Below are 20,220 nucleotides of genomic sequence, written 5' to 3' on the forward strand. Positions count from 1 at the left end.
GGCCCCTCCCACAGTTTGGGGCGCCTGGAGCTACTGCGCATGCGCGCCCACTGTAGCGCGCATGTGCAGAAGTCCCGGCACTGTTTTCAGCGCAGGGACCTAGCTCCGCACCCTACAGCTCGTGCTGTGCCGCGCCCAGCTCCAGAGGACCTGCAGGGAGCCGGAGAATAGGTAAGTTTTTTTTAGGCGCGGCCCGAAACTTGTGCCCAATATTTTATGACTTAAGAAACAGCTTCAAGAAATTGAACAAAAGATTATGGAGTTGATTTATGGAGCTGCTGAATGACTTGACCCGTTAACCCCAGTCAGTAAAGCACCATTGTCCATTTAGCATTTTCTGGCCACCAGACATGGGCTTATTACTCCATCTCCTTTAATACTTAAGTCAAGATGGGTTGGTATGACACCCATTCTTGAATTTCTTCATTAGTTCAGAGTGGTGTTGGAGCCAAACATAAATCTAAATTATTTTTTTCTTAAGTAAATCCACAAAACTAATATTTTTACCTTATTGGGACAGGACTTCAACTGTTCATTTGGAGCACTCCTGCATTTCCCGGCTCCACATTCAGATAAGTATTATTTAAAAAGCATATCTTTTTGGTGGCAGCCTTCAGTGGTCGGTAAAAGGACCACTAGTTTGGCCGCATTTAGACCACATTTTCCTGAACACTGCCTGGTCCTGGCTATGTTCAAGGCTGCCCCATTTTACAATGGGGGCAACAAACAGGTGTTAGGCCCCCTATTTGTATGTGCAAAGAGTATAATGCTTCTTTCAAGCATGGGCCCTGGATACTTCTTTTTATGCCTTTACCAAAATGGTAAGCGGCACTCTTCTGATGCATAATGAGCATGCCCGCCATATTGAATGCTTTGGTGCCCGTTTTGCACTTGAAAAACGGGTATGGTGTGCTCAAATTTTTAGGCCATGGTTTCTATGTGTTTCTACATTGGCCATCAGTAAAGAGCTAAATAATGTACCCCTTTTAAATGTGTCTGTATTAAAAACTGTCATTAAAATAAGCTTAGAATATGTCTGTGGAGGAGCTGTGAAGTTTTCACCACCATTCTGAATGATAAGAGACTGAAGGAGGAGAGCCGTAATTTCCATTCACATGCTCTCATATTTCAGTGCTTGAGAGCACTTAAATTACAGAGATGAGGAAGATATCTGTCCCGTATCATTGGTGAAGCAGTGTATTAAATAACAAAAAAAAACATTCTATACCAATTTCTACATGGAACACTGCCACTGTCTGAGAAACAAAGCTTTAAGCAGTTTTCTTAAGTATTCATTTGTGTTGGTTATGTGTTAACTAATTATCCCCCTTTAAAAACGTAAGAACATGAGAAAACAAGGAATGAGAAAAGGTAGACAATGTACAATCTAACCTATCATGGACCCTACCACACCCACAGAATCTCCAATCGGTAAATTATGTATAAGTACTCCTGATCTCCAAAAACAGTCGAGAAAAACTCCTGAATATTGATCCATTTTTCACAAATTAACCTACAAATAAAGTCCCTTACTATCACCCTCATCCTCAGCACCATGACTTCATCAGGGTAAAAACTGGATCTTGTTACATCTGGGTGGAAAACGGGGGTAAAAAGAATCAAATTTGGGGCGCAACGTTCCTTGCCTGATTTACGCCTGTGTTACGGCCCCGCAATATTGGTAAACATAGCTTTGCAGTTGACTCAGGCAGCAGCTTAAATCAGGCGTATGTACATATGCAAATGGCGAGGGCCTAAAACCTGTTTTAGGACCCTTTGCAAAAATGGTTGCTGATCAGTGAGCAGGTGCTGGCTTGCTCCGTTTAGGATTCTTTAGAGGCCAATGAGATGTAAGTTATTTTTTCTAAAAGTCAATCAGAAATCATTGCTGTGGAGCCAGGAGGATCAGGAGGGCTCCCCTGACTCCAATGCCCTTGTGGTTGGCCCCACCCACTCAGGTCAAACTTTCCTGCACCACCCAACCCAGGGCCCTGTGTGCCTCGTGGACTGCAACCTGACATTCATCTTTGGAAAAGGGGCATCGGCAGCTCACCCAGATAAAATTCATAAGGCTCAAGACCTAATTTAGTCTGGCCTTTGGCCTCCTGGTTGGGGAATTCGTGCTTATGTCTGAAATGGGCCCAGGCGAATTTTTGCCCCATTCCATGGGATATTTGATCATATCAGTCTCTACATATCCCAGTAATCTGTAATGCTCTTTTCAATCCAATATTCATCACATTCCTCTCTAATCAACACAGTAACAACTGCTTTTACTATTTTGTTGGAGACAAAATAGTTTTCTGATCTTTGGTCTTGTTTTGGAGCTTGTTAATTTTGCAATTGTGTCTTCTAGTTCTGCACACACAGCATTCGTCTAATAACATGTTAACATCCACATAATCTATTTTACAGATTTGAATCATATCCACCCTTAATCTTCTTTTCAGTGAAAACGGGTACAACCATGCAAGTGTCTCCTTCGGATTTAAAGTCCTAGGTCTTAGAACCATGTCTATGACTCCTGTCTGAAGCATTTCTTGAAGGTAGGATGCAAAAATTGTGCTTCCAGCAGGGAGCCACACTCACAGGAGCATAGGGTAGAGAATGAGGGCTATAGTGTGAGTGTGTCTTTTCTGCAGGGAGAGCAGGATCACAGAAGTATCCCTAATTTTCCAATGATGGCCTTACCAGTAATCTATACAAGTTCAGATTCCCTTGAGATGTAACCTAGTTTTTGATTAGCTTTTTTGATAACAGGTTCTCATTGACTGGGAGCTTTCAGTGATTGGTTCGTAATCACATTCAAATCCTTTTCGTTTTTCACCTTTGCTATTGGACACCCTATCATTGTGTACATGTTTCTTGCTTCAACTATTATCCCATGTTTCTTTGAATGTTGTTAATCTCCCTTATACGTCATCAGGCCACACTTCTTGGTAATATCATTAAATTCATAATTTTACAGAAAGCGTGCTTCTCCGAACTTTTTCTGAATAGTGTAAACAGATCTCTACTGAAATCCAGAAATTCACTGGTCCTCAGGTGGGGCTTTTTCCATTTGTCATCTTTCTATTTATAAGGCAATTTTCAATTCAACCAGCTAACATCTTCTTTAAAGGTCACATACATGGAAAATTATCAAATACATTCTCAAAATCTAAGAAAATTATCATGATGATCTCGTAATCCTCCATTCCTAGCAGAAAGTGGCGCTCGTGGGATGAACACCTCTGGAAATCCTGGGTGCACAGCCCATTATTTTCTAGCTATTCATTTTAATGAATGGAAAATCATTAACTAAACATGTCCATGATTTCCCAAGGTGCACTCACCATGAACACCATATCATGCTGGGAGCAATGAATCATGGAATCACCCCTTGTATCCTTAGTTTAGTTATCTCAAGTGTCAGTCGTGGCTCAGTTGGTAGCACACTTGCCTCTGAGTCAGAAGGATGTGGGTTCACTTCCCACTCCAGGGACTTGAGCACAAATAAATCTAGGCTGAAGCTCTAGTGCAGTGCTGAGGAAGTGCTGCACTGTCAGAGGTGCTGTCTTTCGGAAGAGATGTTAAACCGAGGCCCCATCTGCTCTCTCAAGTGAACATAAAAGATCCCATGGCACTATTTCGAAGAAGAGCACGGGAGTTATTCCTGGTGTACTAGCCAATATTTATCCCTCAATCAAAAAAAACAGATTATCTGGTCATTCATCATTGTCTTAGGCAGTCCCTCAGAGTTGAGGATGACTTGTTTCCACTTTAAAAATGAGTTCTCAGGTGACTGAGGAGTCCAATGTGGGACCTACAGTCTCTGTCACAGGTGGGGCAGACAGTAGTTGAAGGAAAGAGTGGTCAGGGAACTTGGGTTGATGTACGCTTCTTCCGCTGTCTACGCTTGGTTTCTGCGAGCTCTTGGCGATGAAACTTGAGGTGCTCAGTGCCCTCCCGGATGCTCTTCCTCCACTTTGGGTGGTCATGGGCCAGGGATTCCCAGGAGTTGGTGGGAATGTTGCACTTTATCAAGGATGCTTTTAGGGTGTCCTTGAAATGTTTCCTCTGCCCACCTGGGGCTTGCTTGCCATGTCGGAGTTCCAAGTAGAGCGCTTGCTTTGGGAGTCTCGTGTCAGGCATGTGGACAATGTGGCCCGCCCAACGGAGCTGATCAAGCGTGGTCAATGCTTCGATGTTGGGAATGTTGGCCTGAGCGAGAACACTGACGTTGGTGCGTCTGCCCTGCCAGTGGATTTGCAGGACCTTGCAGAGGCAGCGCTGGTGGTACTTCTCCAGCATTTTGAGGTGTCTGCTATATATAGTCCAAGTCTCTGAGCCATATAGGAGGGCGGGTATCACTACTGCCCTGTAGACCATGAGCTTGGTGCCGGAGTTGAGGTCCTGGTCTTCAAACACTCTCTTCCTCAGGCGATCGAAGATTGCGTTGGCGCACTGAAGGCGATGTTAGACCTCGTCGTCAATGTTTGTTCTTGCTGACAGTCGGCTCCCGAGGTATGGAAAATGGTCCATGTTGCCCAAGGCCTCACCATGGATTTTGATAACCGGGGGGGGGGGGGGCAGTGCTGTGTGGCAGGATCAGGTTGGTAGAGGACCATTGTCTTACAGATGTTTAACGTAAGGCCCATGCTCTTGTACGCCTCGGTGAAGGCATACGAACTCCAAGCCATCGTCAACACCTATCTGGTCACTATCATATTGCTGTTTGTGGGAGCTGCCATGTTTCCTGCATTACAACAGTGATTACACTCCAAAAGTACTTCATTAGCTGTAAAGTGCTTTGAGACATCCGGTGGTCATGAAAGGCATGATATAAATCCAAGTCTTTCTTTTTTATTCTTTTACCTTTAATAATTCTAGTAGATTACTGAGACATGACCGAGTGCTTTTAAATCTATGAAGACTATTTCTTATGCCATATTCTCTTTTAAAATGAGTATTGATACTATTTACTAATCTTTATTTTCTACTTTCTGCTCTGTTCTGTAACTCCTCACTTTTTTGAATATCAGGGTAACATTTCCTATCCTCTAGTCCAACGGAATAGGTAATGTTTTTTATGGAGCTTCTAAAAATATTAACCAGATCTTACCTGAGGATTATAATAAAGAAAATGTTGACACTGAAATACATATCAGATACATTGGCGCACTTAAAAGTTAATTAAATACGCTTCCCTGGCAGACTAGTGCTTATGATTTGGTGTTCTCACCACTATGGCTTGAGTTTGTTTTCTGGTTAGGGAATTAGAAATTGTCAAGATAAAATTAGTGAGCATTTAGAAATGCTAATCAAAGACAGCTAGCATGGATTTATTAAAGGCAAGTCATGTTTGACATATTTAATGGCCCAGACTTTGCTGGAGAAATGACGTATGAATGACACATACCATTATTAAGGTGCAAATCAGCCAGCAACTTATGGCAAGGAAGAGATACTCCATCCCAGATCCCTGTTCCCCTCGCTACGTCGTTATCTGCTCACACTTCCAGCAAAAAATGTTCAAACCTAACTTTGCACAAACAAGTCTAACTAGGGACACCCTGCTCCAGAAAAATCTGGGCCAATACATTTTTTGAACAGGTGACTGACTGGATGGATATAGGGCTGCTGTAGATGCAGTGTCTATAGATTTTCAATAGGCATTCAGAAGAGGCTCATTAGAAACCTTTAAGCATATGTTATGAGGAAATGCAGACAGAAAGTTGGCTGCTGGATGGGAAACAAAGAGCTGGAGTAAATGAATATTGCTCAGATTGGAGAAGGTTGAAAATATGTACTCTAGTGTCTAATTTTGTTCTTGGTGTATAAAGATGATTTGGATGTTTCTGTAGTGAACATAAACAGAGGCTATGGGGAGAGAGCGGGGCAATGGAATTATTTTTGAATTGTTCAAGCAGAGAGCTGGCACAGACATGATGGGCCGAATTGCTTCCTTCTGCGTTGGCAATTTCTATTCTATAGTTTTATGAGTATTAACCTCTGATATGCAGTGTGATGTGTTTATTTGTTAAAGATGGATAGTTAGATGGAAAAAGCTACTAACAAGATTTTCAGGCTTTGCACCAGCAACTCTTGAAAAATCATTTATAGTTTTCTAAATTACCATTTCAATATCTGACCAACATTGGATACTCTTGCAGTATATTAATCAGATTTGAATAGCCAAGGATACATCAATAATCACTATATTCAAATCAGCGGTTATCTTTTTATCCTTATTATTTAAATGCAGAAATTATATTTCAAATATGTTGCTTACTTTTTTGTGATGTTGGTGGATGCTTTGGTAATTTTGCTTGCCAGTTTAAGGAGTCCTTTGGCGTACCTCTTTTCTAGATCAGCCCTTAAACAAATACAATAAACTGCCATGTGAATTATAATACAACTGTTAAAACTGCAGTGCCACAGTTACCCTTTTTCTTTGAAGACTCGTGCCTGCTTTTTGGTGCACGCTGTTTAAAACTGCAATGCTGCACAATTGCCTGTTTTTTTTAATATAACCTGTATAATGAAAAGTTTTGTGCCTGTAGTGAACTGTCGAGTCTGTTATAACTGTCATGTCTGACAGGAACATCAATCCAAATTTAAATTTTCTCCCTAATTACATTATTGCAAAAAAATGATTTCAATGCTCCAGCACAAGTATTTAGAATTGCCATAATTTATTGTATCCTGCAGAATAGTACACTGGAGAGAGTCCAACGACAGGAAGCGGAGGATCTATCTTGGGAAAGGGAGGAGAATCTGGAAGGAGATAACGATCAGCAAAAGAATGAGAATGGCCTCGAAGATCATCCTGCTGCCGGTCCAAGAAATGTCAGACATGCTCTGATAGAAGACACATTCTCAAAAATAACATGGAGTTTCAGCAAATTCATAGAGACACCCAACCCCCTATATTTATTATCTTCATCATCTCCCCATTTTGAAATAAACATTTTTGTAATTTCCCAAGAATACCAAGGTCTATCATATCCCAATCCCTAACATCCCCATAATAAGGAGGGAGCAAAAGCTAAAAATGCAATTCATTATATATTATGCATTAGTTTCACATGGTTCTCAAACAACACCATTGTGCTTCCCTCTTATGCCTCTACATGTTCAAGAACCAATCTCTAAGCAAGAGTGTCTCGGTGCCAGCTGAGCTCCAAAAGCATGGTTTGGCCAGCTGCTGACTATCACAATAGGACTGACATGGTTGTTAGATCAAGCAGCCATTTTCCTGAGAAGGATCAATACCAAGTTGCATTTCCAAATCAGATACCAGAGCAATCTAGTCCTGCTGCTGCGAACCTGCATGTTCAGCCACCTGGGGGACCTAACAGTGAGACTCAGGGGTTCTGCAATCCTGAGAACATGCTAGATTCTGAGAGGTCAATGCTGCCTGGCACATTCTCTGAGAAGCCACAGATCAGCTGAAAAGATGGAATGGTCTCAATTTGAGCAGAGAATCCCCTGTGGTTGCTCCTCTCAATGAGTTCCACGGCAACTGGATCTAGCATTGCTCCTGAGGCCTTGTTTATGGAGATGGCCTCGGTAGACAATCCTGGAGCTGTCAGCCTCTCCAGGGACAGCTGAAGTGAGAGAAACCCTCCCCAATGGTGCTGCACATGCTGATTCTGACCAGACAGATATAGCACGTTCTGGGAGACAATCCCAGTGCGATACTCTGTTTCCATCCTTTGTTTAAAAGCAAGGCCTGCGAGATTTGTGTCCCAAAGCTGCTCAGCCAAGGCTTGTCATATCTGGATCCTCAGAGATAACATCATTCTCTTCATCCATCTTCTCTTTTCCTGACAACTTGTGCATTGTGTACCACCCATTGCTGTCCCATCCTGATCATGGTCCTGATGTCTCTAGTTGCCTATTTCTGGGTAATGATTTGGAGTGATAAAATGAATGACTGATGGGTGACAGAGTGTGGACAGAGTGGAAGCTGGAGAGAAATGATTCTTCTTCTTCCACCTTTTGCTGCAACATGAATGCAGATGACTTTAAGTATGACTCTTTCTGCTCATTTGGGAATTTGGCAGGGGACTGAGTAACTGCATGAATTAAAAAAAAATCATTCCTAGGATGTGGGTGTCGCTGGCAAAGCCAGTATTTATTGGCCGTCCCTAATTGAACTTGAGAGAAGGTGGTGGTGAGCCACCATTTTGAACTGCAACAGTCCGTGTGGTGAAGGTACTCTCACAGTGCTGTTAGGGAGGGAGTTCTAGGATTTTGACCCAGCAATGATGAAGGAACAGTGATATAATTCCAAGTCAGGATAGTGTGTAACCTGGAGTGGAACTGGTGGTGTTCCCATGCGCCTACTGCCCTTTTCCTTCTAGGTAGTAGAGGTCGTGGTTTTGGAGGTGCTGTCGAAGAAGCCTTGGTGACATGATGCAGTGCATCTTGTAGATGGTACACATTGCAGCCACGGTGTGCCGGTGGTGGAGGGAGTGAATGTTTAAGGTGGTGGATGGGGTGCCAATCAAATGGCTGCCTTGTCCTGGATGGTGTCAGGCTTCTTGAGTGTTGTTGGAGCTGCACTCTTCCATGCAAGTGGAGAGTATTCCATCACACTCTTGACTTGTGCCTTGTGGATGGTGGAAAGACTTTGGGGAATAAGGAGGTGAGACACTAGCCACAGAATGCCTCACCTCTGACCTGCTCTTGTCGCCACAGTATTTATATGACTGATCTAGTTAAGTTTCTGGTCAATGGTGATCCCCAAGATTTTGATGGTAGGGGAATTCGGCAATGGCAATGATGTTGAATGTCAAAAAAGAAACAAAAGAAGAAGGGATTGTATTTATACAGTGCCTTTCACGACCACCGTATGTCCCAAAGCACTTTACAGCCAATTAAGTACTTTTTGAAGTGTAGTCACTGTTGTAATGTAGGAAGGCTGGAGGTTAGACTCTCTCTTGTTGGAGATGGTCATTGCCTGGCACTTGTCAGCCCAAGCATGAATGTCATCCAGGTCTTGCTGCATGCGGGCATGGACCGAGGAGTTGCAAATAAAACTGAACATTGTGTAATCATCAGTGAGCATCCTCACTTCTGATCCTATGATGGAGGGAAGGTCATTGATGAAGCAGCTGAAGATGTTTGAGCCCAGGATACTGCCTTGTGGAACTCCTAGAGCGATGATCTGGGACTGAGATGATTGGCCTCCATCAACCACAACCATCTTCCTTTGTGCTAGGTATGACTCCAGCCAGTGGAGAGTTGCATGAAATGGTCTTCTCCCCTGGGTGCCAACCCTCCCCTCATCTCTTCCAATAGTACCTCTATCGCTGTGTCTGTGAAGTTGGAAGCCCTGCATCCTGCAGATCATCAGGCAGCCATGTCTTTCAGCTCTGCTCTAATTGCTGACATTTTCTCTTTAAGCTGCTTTAAAATCAGTAGCAGCATGTTGGTTTCCATCCCAACAGGTGAATGTGGCCAATCCCTGATTGGTCTCTAACACAGTCTGCTGGCAATTATTCAAATATTGTGACCCCGGGAAATTTGTCGATGCCAGCAGTGTGTCTTAGGGGCGGGTGCTACACTTAAGCTAATGTAACGGAACAGAGGGGAATCTAGGCATACATCTCTGTTCTGGATTCCCACAATACAACAGTGACAACACTCCGAAAGTACTTCATTGGCTGTAAAGTGCTTTGAAACGTTCGGTGGTCGTGAAAGGCGCTATATAAATCGAAGTCATTCTTTCTTACTAGAGAGAACAGTCATTCCCTATCAATCCTGTAAATTCCCTTTATTATTTTAAACACCTGAATCACCCCTTAACCTGTTCTTCTTCAGACTCAATCCCACGCTCCTAAAAATGAACACAATGCACCATCAGTGCTCTGTATAAATAGTAGCAGTAGTTCCTTGTTTTTATATTCATAATCTCTTGTGATGAATCCAGCATCCCATTAGCCTAGTTGATTGCTTTTTGCACTTCTGAACAAGCTCATTTATGTACCTTGCTCTCTAAATCCCTACATTCATCGATCCAGCGAGTGTTTCCCCATTTTTTATCATTTGCTAATCTTACATTCAATGTGTGCTACCTCACATTTCAATAGGCTGGATTTTCGGCTTTTAGGATTTCGGGCTGATAATGATTTCGGGGCAGTGCTGATACCACCTGGAAAGGTTTGCACCTCAGTCAGAAAAATTGGGCAGCTGGGCCCTGAGTGTGGGGCGGAGTGCTAACGGAGGTGGTGCACAACTCTCTTAGGGCGCTAGACCAGCTGAGCATGCAAAATTCCCAAGCTAAAGAGCAGGCCTGGGGAGACAACAAAAAAGAAAAAACTCTCTAACAACATTTCCAATACACAGCCCACGCCACCACAACATAAATTGCAAAAAATCTTTTTAAAACAATCACACTTACCTCACTGCAGCCTCTATAGCTTGGAACGCCTGCTTTCACAGGCGTTCCCATCAGGGGGCACTGCAGGGTGCTATGGGTTGGGTGGGAGTCAAAGATCGAGCTGGTGTCGCCTCTTCCGGGCAGAAATGCTCTGCGCCCTGCCAAAACCAGCCCCAAAAACTTCAGCGGGGCACTGGAAGCTGGCTGCCCATCCAGAAGAGCTCACCGCCGCCATTGCCACCCCTCCGAGGCGAAAACAAAAGCAGACAGCAGTGAAAAATTCAGCCCATTATGTTGAGCTGGATCTGCAATGTTTTGCACACTTGCTTAATCTGCCTTAGGGCCTTTTGCAATTTTCTGCTCTCTCATTTGCTGTTCACTATACCATTCCAGCTTAGTATATATACCCTTTATTCCAAAATCCAGATCATATACTCCCCTATGCAAGGGGACTAATAGTCACATTTAACAGAATATATATCCATCACCCAGGGTCCCGGCTGTTTCCTTGGCTTATATCCTCCAATGGGGTACCTTTCTGCAAGCCGGTATGTTTTATCTCAGCCACTATACCAGACTCCAGTGTTAGACTGGGCCCCTTGTGGACCTGGGAAAGCAGGAACTCCCAGTGTAGGCTAGCTCTGCCTGCAGTCCCATCCATCCGACATAACTGGTCTTGTAAAGAGTGGACAAATGCCAACCAAGATTTCCCTGCTAAGGTCAGGACCCAGCTTGTCTGGCCTTTGTCTGAGCTATAAGAAATTTGGTCCTCAGTTTCCTTAATGGCATAATTCATGCCATTATTCTATGTGCTTCAATTTTAATTAACAATGTATGTACAGTACCTTATCAAATACCTTCTGAAAATTCACATATGCATCATTTCATTGATCTTCCTCTATTCCCCACCTCAGTGAGTCTGTCAAATAACTTTATTAGGTTAATTTGGCATGACCTAGATTTCATAATACAATATTAACACTCATCAATGAGCTATGAAAAATAGCCAGTTAAGTCTCACTTCAAGTCTTCTTTTTAGAAAATGCATCCTCCCCAACTGCTGCTGGTCTCCACTTCCTAAGCTCACTAGTGTAGATCCCAAGTGGCGTGGACTACAGCTCTTGGTGTGCAGTGTGTTAATTCAGTGTACTGAAGAAGCAAGCTCTGGAACTTTTGTAATTTCCCCAGGATGTAAACAAACAGGTTTTAAAGTCCGGTAGCAGCTTAAAGGAGCAGTGATGGGCTATGTGGGACCACAGAGCAGGGCTGCATGTTCTGATACATGTCAACAGCGACATGGAAAACCTGAGTCTGGCATTAAAGAATCTTATTTGTTAGTTATTGTTCTTCGTAGATTATGTTATGAAGATGTTCAAGTTGTTACAGTGGCGTACAGTTTCAGCATTGTTGCTAACCTCTACATTTTGCGATTGGTTTATGCAGATCGCCAGCCACTAGCTCAGGGATGGAGTATGGAGGTCAGTGGTGTGGCAATTTGTGTGTTCCTGAAATTCACCTATGCTGAGAAAAACTTTAATAACTTTATAATAAATTGTGCCTAGTAGAATGTTTGGCTGACAGGAACAATATTTCAGCAATACAAAGAACATATGAACAATAGACAAATCTCTCACCAACAGAAAGAACACTTCAGCAAAGGGGAACATTTTTTTCTGATGGGAATATTTCAGTGATAGAAAGAACATGACAATGATAGGAAAATTGTTTCTGTACTAAGAGCATGTAAGCAAACAAAAACATTTCTGTGAGAGAGAAAGATTTCAGGGAAAGAACGTTCTTATGAGAGAAGCATGCTTCATTGATACCGGACTTTTCTGATAATGGGCAAAGTGTTTCAGCCACAGAAGAACATACCAATTAAAGGAAGTGCATCTCACTAGTAGAAAGATTACTACAGTGAATTACTACGCTACATTCAACATTTTACATGGTTGTAGGTTTAAAATCTGATTTTTAAACAACTTTCCAAATTTACTTACATTAACTTTTTCAATACTTGCTTCCTAGCATTGACATTAAGATTTTAATTTGTTTGGTGTAAACACACCTATAAAATAATAATTCAATTGAAACAATGTCTTATTTAATAATGAGCCAGAACAAATATTAGTTCTAGTTAAATATATATTAAACACACTTTGGTTTTTCAATAACATGCTGTGAATATGCGATCATGTACATAAGAACATAAGAATTTGGAGCAGGAGTAGGCCATTTGGCCCCTCGAGTCTGCTCTGCCATTTAATAAGATCAGGGCTGATCTGATCTTGGGCTCAGCTCCACTTCCCTGCCCGCTCCCCATAACCCTTCAACAATATCATTAGAATGAAGCAATAATAATTATGTTTAAAATTACTCAAGCAGATACTGACAATTCTTTTATTCAGCGATTATTAAATTGTTTTTTTCTCATCCACCAGAATATCTGAGTAATTCAGGTGGTGCTTCAAAGTGTTTTATTGTGTTCTAATGTTTCTTATTTATCCCATTGAAAAATAATAGGTTCCACATACACAAGGTTATACTTTGCATTGCAGTAATATTGATCAACATTGCCTGATATAAAACTCCCTTTTAATGTTCAGAAAAATGACGACAGGACAATATAATACTTTTATAATAGAATTACTTTGTGATCTTTGTACAGTTAATCATCAAGTTAAAGTTGTATTCATTGTACCTCTGCTGAAGGACAGATATGAGTTCTTTGCAGTAATTGTCACCATTTTTGGCAAACTTCTTGATATGTTGATACACTCTATCATACTGAAAATAACCAGATGTCAGTTAATATTCACAGACATTATTTTTTTCACCAAAAATAATTCTAGTTTTATCATTTTATAAGTCAGGTCTAAGGTTATCAGAAAACAATACAGAAGCATATTAAATTAATTTACAGCATTTAATTTTCATGTTGAATTTACTGAGTTACTTCTGACTGCATTGTCATTTGGAACATAGGAACAGGAGTAGGTCATTCAACTTCTCGAGCCTGGTTCACCATTCAATTAGATCATAGCTGATCTGTACCCGCCGTTGATCCCTATCTCTTGATACCCTTACCTAATAAAAATCTGTGGCTTTCAGCCTTGATATTTTCAATTGACCCAGCATCAAACCAATTTAGAATTCAGCAGAGGAGGACAAAGGGTTTAATTAGGAGGGGGAAAATAGAATACGAGAGGAAGCTTGCTGGGAACATAAAAACTGACAGTAAAAGCTTCTATAGATATGTGAAGAGAAAAAAGGTAGTGAAGACAAAAGTAGGTCCTTTGCAGTCGGACTCGGGTGAATTTATAATGGGAACAAAGAAATGGCAGACCAATTGAACAAATACTTTGGTTCTGTCTTCACGAAGGAAGACACAAATAATCTTCCGGATGTACTAGGGGACCGAGGGTCGAGTGAGAAGGAGGAATTGAAGGATATCCTAATTAGGCAGGAAATTGTGTTGGGGGAATTGATGGGATTGAAGGCCGATAAATCCCCATGGCCTGGTTGTCTGCATCCCAGAGTACTTAAGGAAGTGGCCCTAGAAATAGTGGATGCTTTGGTGATCATTTTCCAACAGTCTATCGACTCTGGATCAGTTCCAATGGGCTGGAGGGTAGCTAATGTAACAACACTTTTTAAAAAAGGAGGGAGAGAGAAAACGGGTAATTAAAGACTGGTTAGCCTGACATCAGTAGTGGGGAAAATGTTGGAATCAATTATTAAGGATGAAATAGCAGCGCATTTGGAAAGCAGTGATAGGATCGGTCCAAGTCAGCATGGATTTATGCAAGGGAAATCATGCTTGACAAATCTTCTGGAATTTTTTGAGGATGTAACTAGTATAGTGGACAAGGGAGAACCAGTAGATGTGGTGTAATTGGACTTTCAAAAGGCCTTTGACAAGGTTCCACATAAGAGATTGGTGTGCAAAATCAAAGCACATGGTATTGGGGGTAATGTACTGGCGTGGATAGTGAATTGGTTGGCAGACAGGAAGCAGAGAGTCGGGATAAACGGGTCTTTTTTGGAATGGGAGGCAGTGACTAGTGGAGTGCCGCAGGGCTCAGTCTGGGACCCCAGCTTTTTACAATATACATCAATGATTTGGATGAAGGAATTGAGTGTAATATCTCCAAGTTTGCAGATGACACTAAACTGGGTGGCGGTGTGAGCTGTGAGGAGAATGCTAAGAGGCTGCAGGGTGACTTGGACAGGTTAGGTGAGTGGGCAAATGCATGGCAGATGCAGTATAATGTGGATAAATGTGAGGTTATTCACTTTGGTGGCAAAAACACGAAGGCAGAATATTATCTGAATGATGGAAGATTAGGAAAAGGAGAGGTGCAACGAGACCTGGGTGTCATGGTTCATCAGTCATTGAAAGTTGGCATGCAGGTACAGCAGGCGGTGAAGAAGGCAAATGGCATGTTGGCCTTCATAGCTAGGGGATTTGAGTATAGGAGCAGGGAGGTCTTACTGCAATTGTACAGGGCCTTGGTGAGGCCTCACCTGGAATATTGTGTTCAGTTTTGGTCTCCTAATCTGAGGAAGGACGTTCTTGCTATTGAGGGAGAGCAGCGAAGGTTCACCAGACTAATTCCAGGGATGGCTGGACTGACATATGAGGAGAGACTGGATCAACTGGGCCTTTATACACTGGGGTTTAGAAGGATGAGAGTGGATCTCATAGAAACGTATAAGATCCTGATGGGACGGGACAGGTTAGATGCGGGAAGAATGTTCCCGATGTTGGGGAAGTCCAGAACCAGAGGACACAGTCATAGGATAAGGGGTAGGCCATTTAGATGAAGAGAAACTTCTTCACTCAGAGAGTTGTTAACATGTGGAATTCCCTGCCGCAGAGAGTTGTTGATGCCAGTTCATTGGATGTATTCAAGAGGGAGTTAGATATGGCCCTTACAGCTAAAGGGATCAGGGGGTATGGAGAGAAAGCAGGAAAGGGGTACTGAGGTGAAGGATCAGCCATGATCTTATTGAATGGTGGTGCAAGCTCGAAGGGCCGAATGGCCTACTCCTGCACCTATTTTCTATGTTTCATCCACAGCCTTTTGGGGGCGAGAATTCCACATTTCCACTATCCTTTGTCTGAAAAGGCGTGTCCTAATTTAATTTCTGAATTGCATAGCTCTAATTTTCAAATTGTACCCCCTTGTTCTGGGTTCCACACTAGAGGAAGTAGCTTCAGTGTATCTACACTATCAAATCCTTTTATTATTTAAAACACCTCAATTAGTTCACCCCTCAACCTTCTAAAGGAATAAAAGCTAAGTTTATGAAATCTGTCCTCATAATTTAACCCTTCAAGCCTATTACCATTCAAGTGAATCTGCGTTGTACCCTCTATATGCTTCCTAAGTAAACATTCCATTATCATTCTTGATTACTTTTTGTACCTGTGCAGTAGCTTTTAGTGATTTATGTACCTGGACACCTAAATTCCTTTGCTCCTCCACAGTTTCTAGTCTTTCGCCATTATGAACATTTTCCAATTTATCTTTCTTGGATCCAAAGCAGATTAACTCACATTTCCGCACATTGAACTTCATCTGCTACAGTTTTTCCCACTTACTTAATCTGTCTATTCCCCTTTGTAACTTCCTGCTCCCATCTATACAACTTACAACTCCTCCACAAATAATAGACCTAAATTTGCAGTCAGAGGCTTCCCGCGAGCAGACACCTCCGATCAGCAAAAAATCTATGAACCTACCTGATGGTCCTGGATCCACGGAGACTCGCGATCCTGGGCCTCTACATGTATAGAGGTCCATGTATCTTAGGAGCACAGGTGGTTCGCAAGCACCCCTGGGATTATGTGGGCCAGCCCAACCAATGAAAGAAGGGGATCCCCATTCATACTTACGGGGATTCCGTAAGTACAGAAACCCCATAAGCATGAATGGGAATATGCCAAAAAACACATGTACGCATCAAATAAATAAAACAAATTAAATATTTAAAATGCCATTTAATGAAATATTTAAAACAAAAAATTAATTGTTTGAAAAATAAATGTAAATGTTTTGAGTGGGCTAAAAATAACCTTACCTTATTGCACAGTTTTGTTATGTTTAAATGATTGAAAAAAAATATTTTTTTGTTTTTTTAAACTCTTAGGCCTGCTTTTAGTAGGGGTAAGAATTTCTCGGGCATTCTCTGATAGCCCAACGCTCTGTTCGTAGATGCCCTTTTCCTGGGGATGCGAAAACCCGGAACTTGCACAGCCCTCATGGGCGTGAATGTGCCCGTAGGGGTTGCAAATTATGGGCCAGTGTTGCAAACTTGGATGTACAACTCTTCTATTCCTTCATCCAAGTCATTGATATATATGGTGGAAAAGCTGATGCCCTAGTACAGATCTCTGGGGAACACCAATTGTCACAGTCTCCTACCTCTCAACCAATGATCAAAACATGTGCCACGGTTACCTTCAACGCCATGCACTCCCATTCCTGCTAATAATCTCTGAACTTTAACATAATGCCTCCTGGAATTCCATATAGATAACATCCATAGACACTCCCCATCATGTTAGTAACCTCAAAAATTCAACTAGTCAGACATGACCTACCCTTCACAAATCAATGCTGACTCTGCTCAGCTTATACGCATTAAAATGTGCAGTCCCTCAGTCTCTGATGATAGATTCCAGTAACCTCCCCACAATTAATGTTAAACTGACAGGTCTGTAGTTACCAGATTTCTCCCTTCCTCCTGCCAAAATATGGGTTCTCTGAGGAAATTTGCTATTTTAGCTTCAGTTGGCTCTCAAGCTCATACAGGATCCTTACATCCAATACTGAATTAAAAGCACTGTACTAACTCACTTAATCTATTCAGTTGTTTACAGTTGAACACCAACGTGCACTCTGAATACAGCTAATATTTGCATAAAGAATTTCACATAAGCAATCATACTGCTATACTATTTGAACAAAATTGTTGTAAATATCAAAATTTTAAATGAGAAAAGTGAAAGTATAGACACACAAAAATAAAGTTTTTGCCCTGATAAACTCATTAACCACTTTCTTCTTCAAACTAAGTAACAATGTTTTTAACTGCTTCTATTTTCAATTGTATTAGCAACAAGCTTGAACAATGAGTAGTGAAAAGAAAGGAGTTTTCTTACTGTGCATCCGCTCACTGGGTCTTTCATTTTAACTTTTTTCTGAGTTCACACGTATCAGCAAAATGAGTGGTGCTGACGAGTTTGCACTTGTACTTTGAGCAGTCATCTGATAATGGAGCAGAAGGCAAACACGTGTCCCTTGGGTCCTACTGCCCATGGTTTTGTATTGAAAAGCACTGCCGAAAAAAAGTAATTGAGCACAATCACTTTACGTCTTCAGGTACAGTAGTTGGGCAGAAAGTGGGTTACAGTCAGGGGCTTATCAGCGGCTGTTGTATATCAGAAGATGCTACAGTTAAAAAGTAACTCTCACTGTTCCAACTATTACTTTCATTTCCTTGCTAGAAAGAGCATAGAGGCGGATCAGCAACTGTTTCATTTTATTTACTATATCAATGGCTGATGTTCTCTGTAGCCAATCCACTCATCAGACAAATTACTACAAATGATCGCACAATCATTTAAAGCTTTATATATATTGGCATTAGGTACATCTAAGAAGATTCGCAAAACAGCCACACAAAGTTTAGATCTGGATCCAAGCCAGCAATTTGAACTGTTAATGAGGGAGTGACCTTGGAGGTTTAAAATATAAAATAAGTGAAAGGTAAGTTTCACATGGCATTGTGTCCTCTTCTGACTTAAATTACTCATAGGAATACAATAGTTTATAGATGGGTGTACACCTCTACTTAAATGAAATACAAGACCAAAATTGGATATGAATTCAAATATATGCTGTACTGAAATGCTGAAGGTTATTGTCATGCCTGTATTCAGCAAGATGTAGGTCAGACCAAGCATATAACCATAATTGATAAATAAAATAAAGTAGCACAATGCTAGTCCAGTAATATAAATAGGGGTGACTGCTTTGAATAAAAAACATTTCTTATTGATAATTCCTAAAAGGTACGGCAGAGAGTAAGCCTTCCCATCTCATTTATGCTGCAAGAAATTTGTCCAAATTTAAAAATCATGCTTAAAAGTTAAAATCTTATGGAAGTTGGCATTAAAAAGGAGGGTTATCATTTGAAATCCAGTGCACATTTGTATAAATTGTTGCTAGCAGTTGTCATACTGTCTTTAAATGGGAATTTTCCCATATGCTTAAAAATTAAATGGCTATTCACGCTATTCCGCTATTAAATTTAAATGGTCGTTCATAGTACTCATCCATTTTCTTTAGAGCCATTAGTATCCCCAACATCAATTCTGAGCTATAAATTGTTAGCTTCAACAAATTGCTCGTGTGAACTAGTGTGAACTATGTTCAATCCCAACCCATTTCAGATCAATGGTGATTTACAATCAGCTAAAAATAACCATTTTGTACAGTGGTATGAAGCTTTGCATTTCACTGTTATATTGCATATTATTTTTAGGAATACTGGAAAGATGGAGTAAAGAGAAAAGCAACAAGACATCCAATTATAATGGGATAATAGAAGAGGAACAGGAAATTAGCATTGTGAAACTAAATACCTTTTCTGAAGGAAAGAAACTGTTACAATTCCTCCATGGCAAATACCGAGGTTGCAGAAGGATAGATTAATGCCACATAATACAGTTTTGTAGCAGAAGAATAAATGAAGACCAGGACTGCATCATACATTTGTAGGAGAATTAATTTACTGTGCTCGGCATGTAAAATCTATTAATTAGATTCAAAAGAAAAAACACAATTTCTGTATATTGTAATTGAGTAGTAAATAATGTTTTCACGCTATTTTTCCAAATTATGTGGGATATAAATTATTGGGATCTGTTAACTATACAGGTCATTTTCAGGTTGGCAAAGTGTAACTCGTGGGGTGCCACAGGGATCAGTGCTGGGCCTCAACTATTTACAATTTATATTAATAACTTGGATGAAGGGACTGAGTGTAACATGGCCAAATTTGCTGATGATACAAAGATAGGTGGGAAAGCAAATTGTGAGGAGGACACAAAGAATCTACAAAGAGATATAGATAGGCTCAGTGGATGGGCAAAAATTTGGCAGATTGACTATAATGTGGGAAAATGTGAGGTTATCCACTTTGGTAGGAAAAATAAAAAAGCAAATTATTATTTAAATGGGGTGCAATTACAAAATGCTGTAGTAGAGAGGGATCTGGGGGTTCTTGTTAGCATGCAGATACAGCAAGTAATCAGGAAGGCAAATGGAATGCTGGTCTTTATTGCAAAGGGGATGGAGTATAAAAGTAGGGAAGTCCTGCTCCAAATGTACAGGGTGTTGGTAAGACCACACCTGGAGTACTGCATACAGTTTTGATCTCCTTATTTAAGGAAGGATAAACTTGCATTGGAGGCAGTTCAGAGAAGGTTCACAAGGTTCAAAAGAATGAGAGGTGATCTTATTGAAACATAATAAGATTCTGAGGGGGCTTGACAGGGTAGATGCAGAGAGGATGTTTCCCCTCATAGGGGATCCAGAACTAGGGGGCATAGTTTCAGAATAAGGAGTCGCCATTTAAAACAGAAATGGGGAGGAATTTCTTCTCTCAGAGGGTCATGAATCTTTGGAATTCTTTAACCCAGAGAGCTATGGAGGCTGGGTCTTTGAATACAGTTAAGGCGGAGATGGACAGATTATTGAATGATAAGGGAGTCAAGGGTTACGGGGAGCAGGCGGGGAAGTGGATTTGAGGCCAGGATCAAATCAGCCATGGTC

The 20,220-nt window shown here is 41.3% G+C and overlaps 1 protein-coding gene across 2 annotated transcripts in view; it reads right to left on the reverse strand.

The window, feature by feature from the left end:
• Positions 1–17,616, reverse strand: part of nostrin (nitric oxide synthase trafficking) — a 44,066-nt gene extending 26,450 nt beyond the window's left edge. For both annotated transcript variants that reach the window (XM_070875507.1, XM_070875506.1), the window contains exons 1-3: positions 17,544–17,616; positions 13,074–13,159; positions 6,275–6,358 (exon numbers count right to left, since the gene is read on the reverse strand). In XM_070875507.1, coding sequence (XP_070731608.1) covers positions 6,275–6,358; positions 13,074–13,159; positions 17,544–17,570 — 197 coding nt within the window. In that variant the 5' untranslated portion in view covers positions 17,571–17,616. The remainder of the gene's footprint in view (positions 1–6,274; positions 6,359–13,073; positions 13,160–17,543) is intronic.
• Positions 17,617–20,220: the final 2,604 nt, after the last annotated feature.

Source organism: Pristiophorus japonicus, chromosome 3 (assembly GCF_044704955.1).
Source record: "Pristiophorus japonicus isolate sPriJap1 chromosome 3, sPriJap1.hap1, whole genome shotgun sequence".
NCBI classification, from domain to species: Eukaryota; Metazoa; Chordata; class Chondrichthyes; family Pristiophoridae; genus Pristiophorus; species Pristiophorus japonicus.